The sequence below is a fragment of the Microplitis mediator genome, chromosome 1 (assembly GCF_029852145.1).
Source record: "Microplitis mediator isolate UGA2020A chromosome 1, iyMicMedi2.1, whole genome shotgun sequence".
Classification (NCBI taxonomy): domain Eukaryota; kingdom Metazoa; phylum Arthropoda; class Insecta; order Hymenoptera; family Braconidae; genus Microplitis; species Microplitis mediator.
Window position 1 is genome coordinate 24,301,739 of NC_079969.1, and position 22,249 is coordinate 24,323,987.

The 22,249-nt window shown below is 27.3% G+C and overlaps 4 protein-coding genes across 5 annotated transcripts; 1 reads left to right on the forward strand and 3 right to left on the reverse strand.

Annotated features, from left to right (window-relative positions):
* Nucleotides 1–1,420: 1,420 nt before the first annotated feature.
* Nucleotides 1,421–9,558, reverse strand: LOC130663920 (DDB1- and CUL4-associated factor 12 homolog). 2 transcript variants are annotated; one of them, XM_057463494.1, is made up of 8 exons: nt 9,366–9,558; nt 8,812–9,254; nt 8,442–8,682; nt 6,338–6,793; nt 5,046–5,276; nt 4,653–4,937; nt 2,215–2,380; nt 1,421–2,079 (listed from the first exon to the last, which is right to left on the reverse strand). In XM_057463494.1, the coding sequence occupies exons 3-8, from the start codon at nt 8,525–8,527 to the stop codon at nt 1,924–1,926; spliced, it is 1,380 nt and encodes a 459-aa protein (XP_057319477.1). In that variant the 5' UTR covers nt 8,528–8,682; nt 8,812–9,254; nt 9,366–9,558; the 3' UTR covers nt 1,421–1,923. The 2 variants fall into 2 exon arrangements, with proteins under 2 accessions (XP_057319477.1, XP_057319486.1); XM_057463503.1 differs by lacking the exon at nt 9,366–9,558 and having other exon boundaries at nt 8,812–9,318.
* Nucleotides 9,559–10,653: 1,095 nt separating this feature from the next.
* LOC130671524 (U3 small nucleolar RNA-associated protein 15 homolog) lies at nt 10,654–16,296 on the forward strand. Its single transcript, XM_057475470.1, has 5 exons — nt 10,654–10,798; nt 10,959–11,541; nt 13,462–13,682; nt 13,769–14,204; nt 16,022–16,296. The coding sequence occupies exons 1-5, from the start codon at nt 10,709–10,711 to the stop codon at nt 16,255–16,257; spliced, it is 1,566 nt and encodes a 521-aa protein (XP_057331453.1). The 5' UTR covers nt 10,654–10,708; the 3' UTR covers nt 16,258–16,296.
* Nucleotides 16,293–19,053, reverse strand: LOC130671537 (programmed cell death protein 7). The gene is made up of 3 exons (XM_057475494.1): nt 18,198–19,053; nt 16,590–16,800; nt 16,293–16,520 (listed from the first exon to the last, which is right to left on the reverse strand). Exons 1-3 carry the CDS (start codon nt 19,051–19,053, stop codon nt 16,403–16,405), a joined length of 1,185 nt encoding a protein of 394 aa, XP_057331477.1. The 3' UTR covers nt 16,293–16,402.
* Nucleotides 19,054–19,191: 138 nt separating this feature from the next.
* LOC130671546 (tubulin-specific chaperone A) lies at nt 19,192–22,243 on the reverse strand. The gene is made up of 3 exons (XM_057475507.1): nt 21,869–22,243; nt 21,639–21,782; nt 19,192–19,415 (listed from the first exon to the last, which is right to left on the reverse strand). The coding sequence occupies exons 2-3, from the start codon at nt 21,766–21,768 to the stop codon at nt 19,192–19,194; spliced, it is 354 nt and encodes a 117-aa protein (XP_057331490.1). The 5' UTR covers nt 21,769–21,782; nt 21,869–22,243.
* Between the last annotated feature and the right edge of the window lie 6 nt (nt 22,244–22,249).

A 22,249-nucleotide genomic window follows, 5' to 3' on the forward strand; every position in this document is an offset into this window, starting at 1 on the left:
TTAATAAAAAAATGATAAATTTTTTTTTCCATTAAAAAATAAATGTACCAGTAAATAATACTTGTAATAAAGCTCAGTGCACTTTGTAATTATTAATAAATTTAAAAATAATTTGAAATAAAAAAATTACCAACAGGATAATTTAAATTAATTGTTTAATTGTTAAAAATTTTTTAATGGCATGCGTCTATATTTATAAAAATGTATAAATTTGATGAAGTAATTTACAACTAAACATTACAAGTATTATATACTTAAAATTTTTATGATACATTTTATAAATATATAAAATGTATTATAAAAATGAGTGTGGTGTATCGCTACAGAGAATTTCTTTATATTATAAAATCTCACAAAGTTTTTCCTACACGAATCAACTCTACAGATAAATTTTACATCGCAACAATTCTACAGAAGATTATTTTCTCATCGTTCCATCTCTGCATGAGAACATCTCTCATATTAAAAATCTTTACAGAGATAAACTCTACAGAGATCAACTCTAGAGCGATCATTTTTACATGGCGGTAAATTCAAACAATAGAATTTTTGTTTTGACATTTTATTAATAAAGTTGGTTTGTTATATAAAAGAAAGAATGAATGAAAGTGAAATTAAATTATTTAAATATTACAAAAGTGACGACTCATCCCGACACAAATAAAATATATCAATAAAATGTAAAAACAAAAATTCTACTGTTCGAACTTAGCGCCATGTAAAAATTATCGCTGTAGAGTTGATCCTGTAGAGACTTTTAATATGAGAGATGTTCTTATGCAGAGATGGAACGATGAGAAAATAATCTTCTGTAGAGTTGTTGCGATGTAAAAATTTATCTGTAGAGTTAAATCGTCTAGGAAAAACTTTGTGAGATTTTACAATGCAGAGAAATTGTCTGTAGGGATGCACCACCCTATAAAAATTATTTACAACGATGTAATTATTATTATTAATATTAATAATAATAATTTATCGTGAAAGTTTATTCAAATAAATGAATAAAAATTGAAAAAAAAATAATAAAACATAAATATAATTTAAATAAAAATACAAATGTTTGTATTATGCATCACAATCTTACTTGTATATTAAATAACAACAACAAAAAATCTTTCCAAATTTTAAATAATTTAGAAGAGAAAAAAAAATTGTTTGATTAAATACTAAATTAATTTTTATCTAAATGTCGCGGTCTATAAAATTATTTTTACATTTTTAATAATAATACATCATAATTAATGAATGTATGTTTAAAATTAAAATATTTGCACCATTGGCTTGAGTTTAATTTTTAAAGTAAAAAAAAAAAAAATTCTGTCATTGCAGTTTAAAAAAATAAAACAATTAAATAATTATCTAGACTGAAATAAAATTTATCACCATAGTAATTAAATCAATGATTATTGGTTATTAGTGTGATGACAGAATATTTTGTTTATAAATAAATGTTACTATTAAATTCAATTATTTTGCGCTTCTTGATAAATATAATTAAATTATATCAATTGATTATCGTAATTATTAAGTTAATTCAGTTCGTTTTTATAACATATTTTTACGTTTTTTTTAAAATTTATTTATATACTTATTACTAATGAACTTGATTTATTTACTAACAAAAAAAAATAATAATAATAATAACATGCCTACAATAATCTAAAATCACGTGATGATTAAAACTTAAAATTTAAATAAAATAAAACCAATTAAATTGTTTGGCATTACAATGAAAACTTACCGGGTGTTAAAATAAATAACAAATCATTAAAACAAATAATAACGGAAGTAATAATTTTAAAATAAAAAAATATAATAATCTTCCCGCTGTCAATGTTTAAATTCCTATAAAATAATTTAAATTACTGTAGGATAATAATTGATCTTAATGTTTATTATTATTATTATCTTTGTAATTATAAATTATTGCCATAACCCAGCGTAGTTTCCGTAAAAATTTGCTGGAAGTGGTCCGCCGGCTGTGAATAAACGTGTACCGGATGCATCGTAGCAGTGTGTATATATTGCTGGTGTATATTTTACATTGTGAAATCCGTCCATAAATTCTTCATCTGGAAACTGTTAATCAAAATTTATAATTATTTACTTTATTTTAATTATTAAAATATCCGAGAGCGGCGTACTTTCAAATTCAAACATTTAATATTCAAGTATTGAGCTCTCAGATTTCGTAATTGTGTCATTGTAACTTACAACATATCCTTTAGAAGCTTTCAAGACAACCGTTCGATTTGAATTTATTGAAGATTCTAAATATTTTTGAGCTCTGACGTCATAAAACATCAGCATCCCTAAACCTGTACCAATTGTCAGTACAGAACCTTGGAAACTAGCCGATCTTATTCCACAGCCAGTATATCTATATTTACATAAAATACATATACATTTTATTAATTATTATTTATAATTTATTTTCAATCCGTACGTTGTAAAAATATTCATTTATTTATTCGATAAATTGTTAATAAAATAAAAGTTATTTCATTGATATTTTTTTGATAAATTTTAATTTCGCTTAAAAAAAAGCTCATTCATTTTTAACTTCCCGCTAAGAAAATTGAAAATTTTCAAAAAAAGGAAAGTTATTGGTTTCGGTTCGATTTTCGAAAATCGAGTTTTCATGAGATGTCGGCGTTCTGAGGTCCTAGAAAGTTATTCTGACTATTCCCGGATGGACATACGTGTGTGTGTGTGTGTGTGATCTTTTTTTTGACCGACGATATTTTTGGAACGAATCAACCGATTTGAACGTACTTGGTGGCAATCGAAAGAGCTCACCAACACGGGAAAAAATGCTGGAGTAGAATTTACCACACCAAACTAGTAAAAATTTTACTACACTTTGTGGTCGCCGCAATGACAACTGTAGTAACATAAGCCACAGTGTGCGTGATATTTTACTACTATGGGGGTTCTGCTTACTACTGTGATGTGGTAAAACTTTGTAGTTTCCACAACTACTCAATGTAGTATAAAATACTTATTTTGTGGTTTTGGGAACCACACAATTTTATATGAATTGGTATTTGTTACTATTTTTGGAGTATACAATACCAGATTACTTGTACAATCTACTCCAATGTGTGGTAAAATGATCAAAAGAAAATAACAGCGCCACCTACAACTTTTTTACTCCATTCTGTGGGTATCCTCAACTTGTGTCAGTGTATTTAATATTATAAATAATATTATAAAACATTATAAATTATAATATATATAATTAAAAATATTTATATATATAATTAAAAATCGAGGCGTGCAATTATAATATATATAATTTAAAATAAATATATATATAAAAAATATAATACAAAAAAATTTGTTTTGTATTACCTGTCATTCTTCCTTTTGCTTACCTCACCTACAACTTCTTCTATAAAATTTTATTTCTATGCTCTTATCAGTGAATCGTGATTTTAATGCAATTTTTAAAATCATTGCCTATTGAGTATTTGTTATTTATTAGAATTATAACTTTTAAAACGATGTTTTTCATATTTTCTATTAATAAAAATTAATACTTAATTATTCTAAGTTTATACTTATACGAGAGTTTATAGATTACAAATATATTTTTAAAATTATCCTTATCAGATATTGATAAAAAGTAGGCTTTTGAAATTTGAGTCCTTATTATTTTAAGTTATTCATTAATAAATTCATTTTATATCATTTTAATTTGATATACTGTAAGTCCGAAGAATCTAAGATTAATTTTTATATTTTGATAACGTTTTCAATATCATAAAAACTAATGATCGTTAACTAACAGATATTTAATTAATATACATTACGAATAAAATATATTCTACTATGTTGTGGAGTAAAATGAACCACAGTGGTTATTTAATGCTAGTTCTTATTACTACTTACTGTAGTAAATGGTATTACAGGTTGTGTACCACAGTGTACTAGTAACTGTTACTAAACGTGTAGTTATCCTATACATTACTAGTCAGTGTAGTAAATCGAACTCCATTTGTAGTAAATTTAACTACACATTTTTTTCTGTGCAGAGTTAGTCAACGAATTTGCATCTGAGATTTTTGGTGTTTCGGCTAATAAATTTAAAAGTGTCGCTAGAAATTTAGTAATGTAATCAACTGTCATTTCCTTGGTCGCAAAACGGCTGGATATTATTTATATGTTAGTGATATTTGTTATTTTTTGCTGTTACTTTTGTTTTATATTTATCTCGAATAACTTTTTTTATCATCCATGTAATGTTATCTGTTTCTTCAATTTGTAATTTTAGTTTATCATTTATTTTTTACCTATTGTTTCAATGATGTATAATTGCCGAATGGCGTAAATAAATAAATAAAATACATTTTAGATTAATCCTAAAAATTTCTTTAGTTTTTAACATAAAAATATTTAAGAAAAAAAAAAAAATTACGACAGAGAAACGTCAGTAGTAAAAAAATATTCGTACGATTTAAAAAAAAAATTTTTGATGACTGATAATATTTAAAAAATATTAATAAGTAAATAATTTGATAGACAATTAAATTAAATGAATTTGTAGTGAAACTCGACAGTCATTAAGACGAAAATTTTCAAGTTTTACTTAAACTGTAACTAAAAATTTACTGTTACATTTAAAATAAATAAAAATTTGTTTTACAAACCGTGATGGTATTTTTTTAATTGGTTGAAGTGTTCGTGCGTCTAATAAAAGAGTATAAGAGCGGCATCCAACTGCATAGACACCACCATCCTGAACAGCTAAACAAACATTTTCTTGACAAGCTGGAAGTTTTCTTGATATTTTCTGTTTAAACGTTTCCGCAGACCAAATATGTATATAACAATTTAAAGACAGCGCTGCTATTTCATTCATAGCTTTATTAAATACCAATGCACGAACTTTTGACGCTGACCGACATTCTTTCATACAAACAGGTTGAATGGATCTGCAGATAATACATGAATATTTATTTATTTATTTATTTATTTATTAGTTAACTAATAATTGAATTATTGCCAATAGATTAATAAGCGGTATATATTTTTTTATTTACTCGGGCTTTGGAACATCCGCTTTGTCAGAAGCTGTGGCAAGTTCATTATTTACCCGCCACAACGTCATCTTCGTGTCCCTCGAGCCCGATACCAGAAACTCGTCATCAAGCCAACACATGTCGAATACCCAGTCTCTGTGGCCATTTTCACCAACGCAGACTGGATCTAATGTTGGCAGTCGATAAATCGCTATTTCATTACAATTTCTACCTCCGGTACTTAAGAGTGTTCTGTAAAAAATTAACAAATATAAAAGTATTGTCGCAGTACATTAATATAGAATTTAATTAATTAACCTAATTGCCCCCTTAATGTAATCCTCAGTTTTTTCAAACTCAATAGAATGAGAAAAAAAAATTTTTAAATATAAAGGTTTTGCAAAACCTTATTATATCGGAACAGGCATATAAATGACACTGTCACAGTCGACGAGGGGCGAAGGATACACAGACTAAATGTTGCTGTAATATACTGGAATATATATTACTGTAACTAATACCGATGTCATTATAATTTTTTCCAGTACAATTATTATTTGTGTAAAAAGATAAGTATTTATTTTAGCGCCATAAGCACTAGAAAAATCGGGATACTGACGTACGTAACAAAATGTAAATTTGACATTTAAAATGATATTAAATAAAAAATGCTTATAACGAGTAGTTGGGAACAAAACTAAACGCCTGGTAGTGGAGAGACTGAAATTTCAAGAAAAATTTTCCCTGTCCCCTAGACCAGGCTTATGACAGGTAGTCGATTGTAAAATATTTTTAAATAACTCTATAATAACTCTACAAGGTTGTCAACAATATTATTGGTGCTCCAGACATTCTTGGCTGCTTTGAATTTGCCCCTGTAGGCGCATCACTCAGGCGCAAACGCTTACTAAAAACTTCTAACTCCAGGAAAAACTATGTGATCAATGGCCCTCTGAATAGATTGGCCAAATCTATCAATACATTCCAGGGTGAGATTGATTTCTACGGAGGCACATACTCTGCCTTTATAGACAACACCAAGAAACATCTGCTCGTATAACCTAGGTCTTCAATTTGCTGCTCATCGCAACCAGGAACCGTTACCATAGCACTTTTTACCCACCCTCATATTTGTTTGTAGTACCCTTAGACTATTCATTTTTCTACATACTAGTATTTCTTTTAATGTATATTGCCGATTGGCGTGATTGTAATAAATAAATAAATAATCAATTATTATCAGCCAACTTTAGTAATTATAATGACTGACATAATTGTATATAAATATATAAATAAATAAATGAAACATTCACCTCGATGGATTTATTTGAACAGAATGAATCCCAGATTGTTGGTCAGCAGCAGAAGCATTATTAGAATTTGAATTACGACTATGTAAAGATGGTATTTGATCTAATTTTTGCGTAGCGACATCATAAACCATAAGTTTATTACATTTAGTACCGAAAACAACTTGTCTATCACTCAGCCACTGAGAACAAAATACTTTGTTCATATTAGTTAGAGTAATAGGATACTCTTTAAATAAATCATGAGTCAATATATGCCGAGAGCCATATTCTTGATTTATTTTCCTAACTTCCTTGGTATTTGTTTCACGTGCACGGACGTAATCTACAAAATTAAATGATGTTTTTAAATACTGACGACCTTCCATAACCGTTTCTTCTTCATCGTCACTTGACTCATAGCAGACAAAGTCTTCAGGTTTGTCTGGTTTACGATTTCTGTCTAGTCGGAGAGCCAGTCTAGAAAAAAGAATCAAATTCAAGTACCTCTACATTATTAGTAAACTGTTAATTTATGATAAATATATTATTAACTACATTGTTAAAAATTTATTAAGCTCACAAAGCCTTCCACTTTTTCAAAATATTCAATTACTTTCAACTGTCATAAGCGTATCAAATTTTTATCGATTAATTAAAAAAAAATTAAAGCATTAATTGAAAAAATTAATATTCACACTTGATATCAATTAGGAGTTAAAAAAATTCGTTAAATAAATTTCAGTAAAATCTTAATGTCTATTTTATAATTAGAATTTTTTAATTGTGGCGGCTAAAATTTATTCAACAAATTTCGTTTAACTCCCAATGCAGGGTGGCCACAAAGAAATGATTTCAAAATTCCCTGATATTTCCCGGTTTTCCAGTAAAGTTTTTCACATTTTTCCCTGATTTAGAAATTTATTCATATCATTTAGATGTTCAAAGTTTTTATTATATTTTCACTTTTAATAATTAAATTTGATAATTAAATCATGCGAGAAACCATAAAAAATGGCAATAAAATAAATTAGGATTGCCTACTTTTGATTATTCGATGTTAAAAATGTATAAGTTAAAATATTTAATAAGAAATTTTATGATTTAAATAAATTCAAAATACACTGGTTACAAAAATTAAGGGATATTAAAAAAATTTGAAATTTTTTAGTAATTTTCAACAGTTTGTAACTCGAAGGAAAATGGTCGTACAATGAAAACAAAAAGTCAAACTGTAGTTCCAAGTGTCTAGTTTTCTGATCTGGGTCTTTAAATTTTTTTATTATGCACGGTTCCGGAGCAATAAAAAATCAATCATAATTATCGAAAAAAATTTATTGAAGCTCGAAGACCGTTTTTGAGACGAGCAAAAATTTTGTAAATTTATTTTTCGATAGTTTTCTTAGGATTACTCCTGAACCGCACATAATAAAAAAAATTTTAAGACCAGATCAGAAGACTAGACACTTTAAGCTACAATTTGCCTTTTTTGTTTTTGTCGTTTGACCATTTTCCTTCGAGTTACAATCTGTTGAAAATCACTTTAAAATTTGAACTTTTTTTAATATCCCTTAATTTTTATAACTAGTGCATAATTCAAAATTTTTTAAATTTCGAACTGTTACAATTCAATTCCCGGATACTTTTCGAAATTCCCTGACATTTCCATGATATTTCCCAGTTGCATTAAATTCCCTGATAATTCCCAATATTCCCGGATCGTGGCCACCCGGCAGTTTATATCAATTGTAAGAAATTTTTTTTATATTCTATACCTCAACGAAATTACGACTACGTTGTCCTTTTTTCAATTAAGTTTTTAATTTTTTTTTAATTAATTAATAAAATTTTAATACAGTTATGACAGTTGAAAGGCATTACATATTTTTAAAAAGTGGGGGGTACTGTCTGAGAATGCCCTTAAAAAGTGGGGGCAGTCTGAGAATGCCCTTAAAAAAAATAAAGCATAACCTTTAATCAAACCAATGTAATTATTTGAACATAAATAAATTTCGGAATGATTTGAACTTGTAAATAACTTCAAGTAATTCGCTTTAAATTTAAAAATTATTTTCAACAATGTAACAAATAACAAACATTATAATTATTATTATTTTAGTTAACTGACCTACGACTCCTACGTTCTTCAAGTCGTGCTAAACTCGCACAAGTTGGATGTTTTCCATAAATTCTCATTCTCATTGTCTCAGCCATTTTATTAACTTATTATTTATTTATAAATAACGTAATTCCACTAGTATATAATCCTCTATATATACGTACGTATATTATTATTAATTTTCTTTGTTAAGTAAACAAAAAAATTACTTAATAAATCAAATTATTTCTCCAGCACGTTTTTGTTTCCACTAAAAAAGTAAAAATAAATTAAAATTTAAAAAAATGTATAATCTACAAAAAATTAATGCAGAAAAAAAGTATAAGATTTAAAAAAAAAATATCAATGTATGATATATTTACTGGGATAAAATACTCACGTAATTTGTTGAAGATAACAAAAGAATATATATTGTATTTAAAGATTGCCAAGCCCGTAGCTGTTTCACAAGCGCGAATTTATATTATATATAAAACTTGAATTTTTATAATATACTAAATTCCAATTATCACTGGACTCCTTGACATGTGAGAAACTCAGCTACGTACTTTTAATTACGAGGAAAATTGTTTGCTTATATTTAGTAATATATCTTGATGGTATTACAATATACATTATTGAAACATTTAAATGCATATAATTTGAAAAATTACACATGAAACAGACCACAGAAGCCCTTACAATACTAGACAATCACGAACGCCATGTTGAGACTTGAGACTGGGTCTTGATCATGACAGCAGCAGCGCCCTGGCTCAAAACTTATTTTATCCCAGCTCTGACATTTTTTAACAATACTACGATTTTTTTTTATATCTTAAGCTACAAGTAAACATTTATATATAAACATATATTATATAAATTTTTTAATTGTTGCATTAAATATTTCACTTTTTTTTCACTTTTTTATTTTACTGCCAGTGACTATCTTACCTCATAGATACATATTTACATTATATTATATATATTTATGTATATATACATTTGTACATTTTAAAAATATATATTTATTTTTATTTGGTTTTATAAAGTGTATTGGCGGGAGATAATAATTTAATTTAATTTTGAAATTTTTTATGGATTTAATTTTGTTAACTGGTTAAATTGATTGTTTATGAGCTAAGTAAATAATAAAGGTATATATACAATGTAAAGTTTACTAATAAATGTATGTGTAGGTATTTATATGAGTTTTCTTGTGTAAGTTAATTCTATTGGTTGCTTACAGTTTCTTAGTAAACCAATGAGAGGGAAAGGCATCAATAATTTTTTATGAGTGAAAATGTAGCTGGTTGTAAATTTTTTAAATTATTGAATAAATGAATAAAATGTATGTAGAGTAAAATTTAAAAAATGTATATTTAAATAAATGCTAAATACGTATGCGCATTTTTTTTAAATTTCATTATTTTCATTTATTTATTTATTTCAAATTTATGAATTGTCTAATGGCTGCTACTCATTCACACTCATTAATTTTTAAACGAAAACTAAAAATATGCACATGAAGAAAATTCAAAAAACTACAGGTACAATTTCTAAAAATATTTTTTTTTTATAGTTGATCGTTTTTAAAAAAATTCAAAAACTGTCAGACGTCTGCTAATTTCTAAATACCTAAGTTAGCAGGTGTCTAATAATTTTTGAATTTTTTTTTATACGATAAACCATAAAAAAACATATTTGAAAAAATTGCACCTGTAGTTTTTTGAATTTTCTATATCTGCATATTTTTAGTTTATTTTTTATGAGTGTGAATTTAGCAAACATCAGACAAATGTAAAATTATTAATAAATAGAGTAAATAATTAATAAAATTAAATATTGAAAAAAAGGGCATTTAGAAAATTTTGAAATTAATGAGTGCATTTTTTTACAATTTTATATTATTAATTATTTACTCGATTTATTTATAATTTTGAATTTATCTGATGTCTGCTACATTCACATTCATCATTTTTTTTGCAATTGATTTGTTGAAAAACAAAAATTCAAAAATTTTTTAATGTCTGCTATCTTCAGGATCATTAAAAAAGAACATTACCGAATTTTTTTTATCGTAAAAAATTACCTCTATATACATAAATTGAAGAAAAATTAACCGCACATTTTTCTTGTCAACTTTTGCTGTCAAATTGTCTGCAAATTCGGGCAGCAGATTTCAGGTAATTTTAACATCAAATTACTGTCAATTTAAAGCTACAGTGGCTATTAGGGATTGTATGGAAAGACCTTTAAATTTCCACGTGACCTGACACATTCCTTTAATTTTAATCATGGCGTCGTTTAAAAAAACAAATGTTAAAGTTTTTGCTAAAATTGCACCAGATCTTACACCAGATAGCATTTATTGGAAAAAATTTTCAGTAAGTTATTTTTTAATTAATTATTTATCATTTTAAATTATTAGTTTTTTCAAAAAAGTGTTAATTGTTTTCCTCATTGGAGACCACGTGTTTATTTTAACCTCCAATATTGAATACTCATTTTTTTTTGTTTTAAATAAATAAATTTTTTAAATTTTAGCCGCCAGTATTAGTCAAAGAATTCGGTGCGATAGATTACGTGGATTTTTCACGAGCTGAGCCACAAAATTTTGCTGTTACTTGTTCAGTAAGAGTCCAAGTTTACAATACAGTAACAAAACTTGTTACTAAAAATTTGACAAAATTTAAAGAGTTCGCTTACGGAGGGTCATTTCGTGCTGATGGAAAACTTATTTGTGCTGGCGGACAAGAATCTGTCGTACGTCTTTTTGACGTGTCGACTAAAAGTTTATTGCGTTTATTTACTGGTCACCAAGCTCCGGTACACAGGACATTTTTCACAGTCGATGGACGTCACATAACGTCATTTTCTGATGATAAAAGTGCTGCGGTATGGGACATACCTGGAGAAACACAATTGATGAAATTTGAAGAGCATACTGATTATGTTAGAGCGGGAACAGTGAGTCCTATTTCACCAGATATATTTTTATCTGGTAGTTATGATAAAACTGTTAAAATGTATGATACTAGAACAAACAAAAGTGTATTTACTGTTAATCACGGTGCACCAGTTGAGAGTATTATATTTTTACCATCTGGAGGAATATTTATTTCAGCAGGTTTGTATATTTATTTTTAATTATTTATTTTAGTCTTTCCCAGATTAGTGCTAACGTACCAGACATCAGACAAATTTAAAATTATAAATAAATAGAGTAAATAATTTAAAAAATAATATTTTTAAAAAATGTACTTATTCATTTTTTAATTTTTCAAATTTAATTTTATTAATTATTTACTCCATTTATTAATGATTTTAAATTTGTCTGGTGTCTACTTCATTCACACTCATCTTTCCCAGGGTGTTCGTCAAGTTCGAACTTCGAACCGGAAATGTTGGGAATTATCAGGGAATTTTATAAAATCGAAATTCCAAAAAGAATCCGGGAATTTACTCGCGACATTTAATTATTTATTCAAGTTTTTGATGACAAAAGATTGCGCGTAGAAGGGTTCGTAGTTAGTTGTTGTAGTTCAGTACCAGCTTTTTGACAGACGTTCAAAAGGATGAATAGAGACAGCCAAAGAAGTTCACATCCGAGCAGATAGAATTGACTGAATTGGATATTCTGTTGATAGGCCCAAAACGGACATAGTTTTTCGAGGATTTTATAGTATTTAGCAGCCGGCTATGTCGTAGACCCATTTTGGGACATGAATTCAAAGCATTCAAGTATTTCTAGAGAGTCAATGTACCCGTTGATTACCTTGTAGAAGAACGAAATGTTGTTGACTTGTCTTAATTTTGCTAAATAATTCATTTGAAGGTAATCATCTACTGTGTTAGTATCCAAGTCATCCGAAATTTTACGAATAATCCCAAAATTTTATTTGGAACGATTCAAATTGTCATATTTTTCCCAATAATTCAAATTTTTGTCTGCATTTTTTTTACACGGTGACTTTTTGTCGAATGAACGTTGGTACGTTGGTACGTCCTGGCATTACATATCTTTGAGTGCATCCCTTAGTGCGATACCTTATTTCGCGGGATGTAATTTTTAGTTATTTAATTGTTATCTATATTATTAAGAGAATAAGGAAAATTTTGTTCCAGCCACATCTATATGATAAAATTCGTTAATGTTATTAAACTTGGTATTATTAAAAAGGTCTTGACTTAAATTTGTGCCTTTTCATACTTTAAACTCTTTTTGATTGTCAAGTATTGAGCAGGGTTGCAAATTATTTAATTAATAAATATTACAATTATTATTAAAAAAAAATTAATAATTGAAATGATTTAAATTATTAATTTTTTTTGAAAATGGGAAATAAAAGTCATTTTAACTTTTATTTAAACAAAAATGGTTAATGTAAATTATATTAATTAATTATTTTGTCCGAAATTGTTAATTGACACGATTTAAATGATAATTTTTTTTAAAAATGGTTAATTAAAAGTATTTAATGTATCTTATCGTAATTTTTGAATTTGAAGAGACATGGATAATTATTATCTGATCAACTACTAAATTATGAAAAAATTAATAATTAAAGTAATTTTAAATTAAACATTTATTTTTAATTAATCAATTATATCGAAAATGCATTTTAAAAAAAATGCATTTTTTACAACCCTGGTATTGAGATAAATGAATTTATCTGTATCATTCGAATTACCTTTAAATTACGCGGGAAATACAGACGATCGTATTTAATATTTTCTTCAAATAAATTAATAATTTAATTATTTTGTCACTGAATATGACTGAATATATATAAGTAGTTTTTTTTTCAAGAATGTCATGATTATACAAGCATCGAAATTAATAAATTTGTGAGTTAATGATGAGGTTTGTCTCATTAAATTTTAATGATAATAGAAATCAACAAAAGATTCTAGAGTTAATTTTAGAGTAAAGATTTTAATAAACTGATTAATTCACATCATACTTAATAAATTTGGCTGTAATACTCATGTTACTTAGTGACTGTAGGTTGCTCGTTATTATTAATTATTATATTATATTTTATAGGTGGGACAGAAATGAAAGTATGGGATGCGCTAGCTGGTGGTAAATTATTAGCAAGAGTATCTCAACATCATAAAACTATAACTTGTCTTGCAATGGCGTCAAATGGTCACAAAATACTATCAGGATCTTTAGATAGACATGTTAATATTTATGACGTAGGTACTTATAAAGCCATTCATACATTTGATTATCCGAATTCAGTCCTAAGTCTTGGAATCAGTGTAAGTATTATTTTAAAATAATTTTTATTTTTTTTTATTCTAACAATTCAAACTTCTTATAAAATAATTTTGTGTTGACGCTTCAGGCTAATGATGAAACAATAGTGGCTGGAATGGTTGACGGTTTAATATCAATAAGAAGAAGAGAACATGACGATAAAATAGAAGATGAAAAACGTACAAAAATATCTCACAGAAGACGCGGATTAAATTTACACTCGTCATCAATTGATGTCGTTGTTCCTCATGAAAATAAAGAAATGATGAGCAAACATGATACTTTTCTCAGAAAGTTTCAGTATTCAAAAGCACTGGACTGTGTTATGGTGAATTTTGTTGTTAATAAAAATCCACATGTCACAGTAGCTCTTCTTCAGGAGCTTACACGTCGTCAAGGTCTACCACAAGCTCTGGCAGCGAGAGATGGAAAGTCTCTAGTTAATATTTTAAAATTTATTATCAGGCACATCGGAAGCCCAAGATTTTCACGTGTGTTACTTCATGTTACACATATTTTAATGGGTAAGTTTATGAGAATAATAATCAGGACCAGGGACTTTGTATGGAAGTCCTTCTATCCTCCCTCTGGTATTAATTGAAGGCGTGTTCAGAAACACACTCTGGAAGAGAAACATTCAACTCCTGCGTTCAGAAATATCCTCTAGTCGAACCAGAGGTGCGATTTAACATTACAAAGGTTCTAATCACACCTGGGTAGGTAATTTTTCACCTTCAAAGTGTATTTCTGAACACGCCCTAAATTATGCGAGGCTTCATATTAATAATAATAACAAATGCTAAGCTGCGATTCGAAGCCTGATGAAGCTGGAAAATACAGCGAAAGGTTGCAATAGAAGTTTGCTAATTAACGCTTTTATTAAACGCAGTGTTCCCAGAAACTTTTGCTTGTCTGATCGACACAGTGCCGTAAAATTATCGGGTTTTCTAAAAAATTATAATACGCACAAAAAAAAATTTTAAATTTAAGTTTTTGACTAAATTTACATAATTCAAATTTTTTTTATGCAAAAATATTTTTATTTAAAATTCGGATATAAATTTACTCTTGAAAAATATTTACTAAAAAAATGTTTCTTAACAGGGGTTATCAGATATTTTCGGCTGGGTTTTATTCGGAAACAAAATCTCTGAATACAAAACACAGACTGCACTTTGATGCATTACTGTCTAATCTAGCGAAGTGCGCTTTAATTGTTTCATAATATTCGTTTGTTTAAGAGAAAAACTCGGCCAAAGTTTCCATTTACTGCACAAGTGCAACAAAGATAGTACCGTTCGTGGGCTTAAGTGTAATAGAAAGAAAAGTGCGAACCCCTGTTAATGAAAATTACATATGCATGTTACTATAAGACTGTGTAGGGTAATAGGGCACTCGTGGGGCGCTGCATGCTTCGAGCGGGTAATAAATGAAAGTTAACCCGCGAGGATAAGAATGAAAATGGAACATATCGAAAATTATCGTACAAGACTTACGTTATCGTAACTTTTCGTCACATAATCAAAGTTGGATGTACGATCGTACAATGCTTCAAATTATGTGACGTTTACGATGATTATGTGACGGATGGGAACACTGATTAAACGATTCCTTCATCCTCTAATTTTATTATTTATAGTCGACTACCCGTCATAAGCCTGGTCTAGGAGACAGGGGAAATTTTTATTGAAATTTCAGTCTCTCCACTACCGTGCGTTTAGTTTTCTTCTCGACTACTCGTTATAAGCTTGTTTTATTTAATATGATTTTAAATGTCAAATTTACGTTTTGTTACGTACGTCAGTATCCCGATTTTTCTAGTGCTTATGGCGCTAAAATAAATACTTATCTTTTTACACAAATAATAATTGTACTGGAAAAAATTATAATGACAACGGTATTAATTACAGTAACAATAATAATAATTGTTATTGATCAACATAATGCTCAATAAAACTTTTAAGTTGTAACAGAAGCTTTAATTGTAATTAATCTTTACAATTATCAACAATAAATTATATTTTACTTAATATTTATTAAATTATTATCCGCGAAAGATCGATAGTAAATTTTCATCATTAATTTTGATATTTTGTTCCTATTGTTAGTTTATAATTTAGAGAATTTTAACGGAGGCTTATAACGGACTGTCTGGTACGAAACTCAAAAAAGTGGTTAAGTAGGGAAGCTGTTTGGACTCAGCACCTGCCGATTGAGGGGAAGAGGCTTATAACAGGCAGGCTTATGACGGGTAGTCGACTGTATTAAATCAATAGCTAGTTTTCAATGTATTGTCCACATTCCTGCTATAAATCATTTGACAATTAATGTTTTTTTTTAGATTTATATGAAGATACTATTGATGAACTTAGTCCAGAATCAAGAACAATGTTCGCGCTGTTACATCAAAAGCTTAATGAAGAAGAAGACTTGATAACATCAATGACAGAATTACAAGGCGCTCTATATATGATACTTTCAGGCGCTGAATCAACGCAATCGACGTCTATCAAAGAGCCTCAGATTTTGGAGCCCTCTAGCGCAGCTCAGAAAAATTTGATACACAATATATCCTGATAATTACTTAATAAATAATTTTTTGTAAATAAATATTTATATATTTTTTTTTCTTTTAATAAAAATCATTACCAAATATTACAAGAATTAATAGTTAAATAATTAGCTTGAAAAATAATTATGTAAGCGTTGTTATCATGAGTAATTATATTTTCTTGAGGCATTTTTGCCATGCAGCGGACGATGGAAATTCTGGCATCACCCAACCTATTGGGATTCGTCTTCCTTCCCCATGGTAATTTATATATCTATCCCACATAAATCTGTAATTATTGATGTAGATATATAGATTTATTTTAAATATTACTGTATTTGTTATCAATGATATTTACCTAATCATTACAAATTTGTTGAAGTCATTTTTAACTCCGTTATTAACTGATGAAAGTTTACGTCCAAAAATAGCTATTTCCCAATCATCAAAATTGTTTTTTTTCTGTCGTGTTATCACTTTTTCATTGTCTGTTTGTAGCATTAATTTTAATCCATGTTCTTCAATTGAATATTCACGATCGAGTTTTGACCACTGTTCAATTAATTGAACTGTAAATTAAAATAATAATTAATTGATAATAATAATATCAATTAATAATGATGAGTGTGAATGTAGCAGACATCAGACAAATTGAAAATTATTAATAGAGTAAATAATTATAAAAATAAAATTTATAAAATACGCATTTAAAAAATTTAAAAATTAGTAAGTGCATTTTTTATAAATATTATTTTTTTAAATATTTACTCTATTTATTTATAATTTTAAATTTGTCTGATGTCTGCTACATTCACGCTCATTAATAATCGTATAAATAATTTAGGGGTGTGCGAATAATTCGAACTTACGAATTATTCAAAACTACGATTAATTCCCAAGGAGCACACTTGGCTTTGTGACATCTATAAGATATCAGTTTTTAGGCAACTTTTTGACAAATCAATAAGGCACCAATATGTTGACAAAACGATCAGAAATTTATGTCACCGAAAAAATGTCTACTTAAAAGACTTAACACAAGTGACGACAAGAAGTAAATTACAATTAGTGGTAAAATAAGTCATCTAAATGATTTTTCAATTGAAATAAGACAGGAAAAACAACACAACTCTTTTCTGTCTCCGGAACCAACATTTGTATGTCGTATTTATACCAAAAAAGGTGAATTGGGACAAAAAAAAATTTGTCTTGTCCTTTTAAAAGACATCTTAAAGTTGTCTCTGTGCTACTTGGGTTCGTAGAGCTTCGAATAGTTAGAAAATTAACAAATAATTCATGTACCTGAAGATCGGAACGTTTATCACGAAACGAAAATGAAAATAATTCATGAAATTTGTGTCTAAAGGCGAATTTAGAGGTAGTTGGGGGTAGTCTATCATTTTCGGGTGACGTGCGAAACATTTCCGAAATCTAGATCCAGTAGACTTTTTACTTTTCATTTCTTTTTTCTTATTTTTGTTCCGCGAAAACGTTCCGATCTTCAGGTACATAATAATTCTATAAGTTTCTTTTAAAAGATTTAAAATTGTAATATTTTATTCCAATAACTCAAATTTTTGTCAGAGGTAAATAGAACTTAGATGCGAATCTACGAAAAAATTATTTTGGTGACTTTAAAAACTCAGCTCTCCATTAAATAAAAATTGAATATTTGGAAGCTGATGAGAATTTTCTCGATTCGAATCAAGTAATTCGACGTTATGACTTATTCGAAATATTACGAATAATTAGATAATTTTATAATAGTTCGATTTTATTGAACAATTTGAATTTCAATTCGATTCGCACATCCCTAATAAATATTTAATCAAAATAAAGATAAAATTATTTTTAAAAATAATTATACAATTGAGAAGTTAAAAATATAAATAAAAATTACACTAATTTTGTAAAAAAATTATTAAATCAAATAAAAAATACACAAAATTTTTTAAATAATACTTACTAATGATATTTTCAAAAGCTTGGTCAGCAGCAACAGACAATTTTTCACCTCGTGCACGAGCATTAGCTGATTTAACTTTACGTAAGCTTTTAAGTTCATTAAGTACAGACAAATATTTTCTTGCATCACTACGTTTATTACGAATGTCTGATAAAATCATATCTGCATCTTTACGTAAATTTTCTTCTTGTTTTTCCCGCTCAATTACATCCTGTTTATCTCTAATCCATGCGTCTGCCGCAGCATGTAAGCGATCTCTTCTTTCAGCATCCAATAATTTACCAGCTTTCCATTTAGCCCTCAACTTTTTTTCTCTCATTCTTTTCTTCTTGCGTTTGTCTACCAGTTCTTTAAATTTAAAAATTACATCATCTTCACGTATCATCAAAGACAATTTTTCTATTTCCATTTTTATTTTTAAACATTTCTGTAATTTTTCATTCAATTCACTAGTCTCTAATTTGCATTTTTCTTCTTCTAAACTTAAAATTTCTTCTTTCAAATTAACATTCAATTTATTTATTGACGACAGTAATGATTTTATTTGAGAAATCCCAAGTTTTTTATTATTTTTTACTTCATTTTTAAACTTTATGTCAGTTTTTGAATTTGAATTTTCATCAATAAAATTATTTATCAACTCAGTATCTTTTTCTCGCTGATAAAGATCAATAACTGATTGATTATTCGTAACTTCCGATTGATTGTATTGAAATGTTTTATTAAATCCTGATGATTCGCTGTATCTATTTACTTGTGGCGGTTCATATAAATTATTGTAATTATAATTAGGGTAAAACTGTGGCATGTTTTCGTACTGAATGTTTTGAGATAAATAATTACTGTTATTATACATGGCGATGAATTAATTTATTAGTATTAATTAATCTCAATTAAACTTTACTTAAAATAATAGTGTTAAAAAAAACTTGGCTGTATTGTAAATAAAATAAATGCTTAAATTCTCGTAATATTAAAAAAAAAAGTTAAATAGTTATGCTGATGAATTGGAATTATTTTTGGGTAATTGTTCTTCGGCTTCAGCGACAACTTTTTCAGCTTCAATGTAAATTTCGGTTTCTTTTAAATCTTGTTCAGACTCTAAAATACTTTTCAATTCTTCATGAGCTTTCATCAATCGACGTTGACAGTCAGGAACCATCATCAATGATTCTTGTAAAACTTCTTCTTGCTTCTTAATGTCATGCTGATCTTTACCTATACAATTTTATATATAATTTGTATTGATTATATTTTATAATTATTTAAATGAGTGAATGTAGCTGACGAATGGCAATTTTTTAAATTTTATAATAAACAAGTAAAACATAACGAGCAACCTGCAGTCATTACGTGACTGCCTAAATGGTGCCGCGACTACATATCCGCGGACAAAATATCCTTAAGAAAAATTTATATGGTAATGGTCATATATTTATAATCACACACTCACACATACAAAATTCGTGAAAAAACGGCGCTATTGTTCACAGCTTTTCTGTGTGTCGGCACATGTTTGTAATCGCACACAAACAAAATTTGTAAAAAAATGGTGTTATTTTTCACAGCTTTTTTGTGTGTGAGTATATTTTTGTAATTGCACCCACACAATAGTCATAATCGACTGTTGAAATGTAATTTAATCATGACTAATGTATACTCGATAATTTGAATATAATTATGAATTAAAATATTTATGTCATTAAATCATTATATTTTCAGATCATTAATAATATTGTTATATATGAAAATTATTATTGTATACTTCAATAATAAAACTTGTCAAAAATTGCTTGATAATTCATATTTAATCATTATTAATGAGTTATTCAAATATATCGATTTGACGTTTTTTTGGCAACTGATATTTGACCGTACAGTTATTTTGTCACGGTTGCTTCGTCAACTGATTTAGTTTTTCCGGTAAATTTTATCGCGCGGATATTATGTCTTGTGGTTATTTTGTCGCGGATATTTTATTACGGAACCTGCCTAAATAACACTACTAAATTTACAAAATACGCAGAAAAAAAGGATTTCTTGCCGCAAAAAATTTTAATTTGCACCAAGAAATTTTATGCATCATCAATTAAATACAAAAATTTTCTTGGGGCGAGAAAAGATTTTTTTGGTCAAGAAATAATTCCTTGCACCAAGTAATCTTTTCTAGTTCTAAATAAATTTTTGTTTTCAATTCACAATGCAAAAAATTTATTGGGGTAAGTAAAAATTTTCTTTAGGCGAGTAAAGATTTTTTGTGTCAATGAATCCTTTTTTTTTCTATGCACACTTTTTTGGCTTTGAGAAGCTTCCTAAAACCAAAAGGGAGCATAAAAATCTGTCATTTTGGAATAAGTAACGCGATATAAATAATATAGCTATATATTCAGTGACATTTAGTCATATTTAGTGACAGAATAATTAAAGTATTAATTTATTTAAAGAAAATAAATACGATCGTCTTTTTTCTCGCGTAATTTAAATGTAATTCGAATGATATAGATGAATCTCTTTATCTCAATACTTGGAAATTAAAAAGAGTTTAAATTATGAAAAGGCACAAATTCAAGTCAAGAACTATCTAATGATACCAATTTCAATAAGATTGACTAATTATATCACATAGATATGGCGGAAACAAAATTTTCCTTATTCTCTTAATAATATAGATTAGAGTAAAAATTTAAAAATGCATCTATAAATAAATGCGAAATCCGTACGCGCATTTTTAAAAATTTATTTATTTCAAATATATAAATTGTCTCATGTCTGCTGCACTCACACTCATTTATTAAATATGAGTGTGAATGTAGCAGACATCAGACAAATTTAAAATCAATAATAAATCGAGTAAATAATTAAAATGAAATTTTAAAAAATGCGCATTTCAAAAATTTTGAAATTAATAAGTGCATTTTTTATAAATATTATTTTATTAATTATTTACCCTATTTATTTATAATTTCAAATTTGTCGGATGTCTGCTACATCATGATACTGAAGTTAACTGACGTCTGACAATTTTAAGATTTTTTAAAATCGGTACGTCATAAAAAAAAAATATTAAAAAAAATTGCACTTATAGATTTAAAAATTTTCTACATGTGCATATTTTTTTTTTTTCTTTTTGTAATCGACTTGTTGAAAAAAAAATATGAAAATTGCTGATTGTAAACTTCAGGATCATGCTCCATTCACACTCGTAAATATAATACTGAAATTAGCTGACGTCTAGTTTTTCAATTTTTCTAAGAACCATAATTTAAAAAAAAAAAATATTTCAGAAAATTGCACCCATAGTTCGTTTAATTTTCTACATGTGAACATTAAAATTTTTTTTTTCTATATTAATTTATTGACAATAAAAAATGCGAAAATTATTAATTGTCTGCTAATTTCAGGATCATCATTAAATCCAAATATTTTTAATTTAAAAATTACCTTCTTTTTTAAATTTTTCAACACGTTCTTGTTGTTGAAGAAGCTCTTTCTCATAAGTTTGTTTTTCTTTAGCAAGACGTTTTACAACACCGGTTTTTATTTTCAATGTACGTAAACGCGGATCAGACATTTTATTTTTAAAAACTTAAAAAAAAAAAAAAAACAAATTAATTAGTAATTAAATTAAATTATCTATTTAAATAATTATTATTGCGTAGTTTTTTAAATACCTTATAAGGATTTGATGATCAGCAATTAAAACGTTTTCAAAGTTTATTTTAGGTTATCATTTCTCCAATGGATGATGCATCAGAAATAACCTGAAGTTATCAGCAGTTTAATTTTTAAAAACTTTTTATTCAAACTTTTTTCAAATTTAAATTTTTGAATTCCCTTCTGTTCACTTGATAATAATTCTTTTAATCACATAAATAATTATTGTGCTCAATAATTCAAATTATTGAATAAAAATTTTCAAATTCTTTGTTCTTTCCCGCGTAAAAATTAATCCTGGCTAAATTCACGGCACGTTGGCTGAAGAAAATAAAACGGAGCTTAATATTTTCTTTTTTTTTTTAAGAAAAGTGTCGGTGGATAAAAAAAGTAAATTT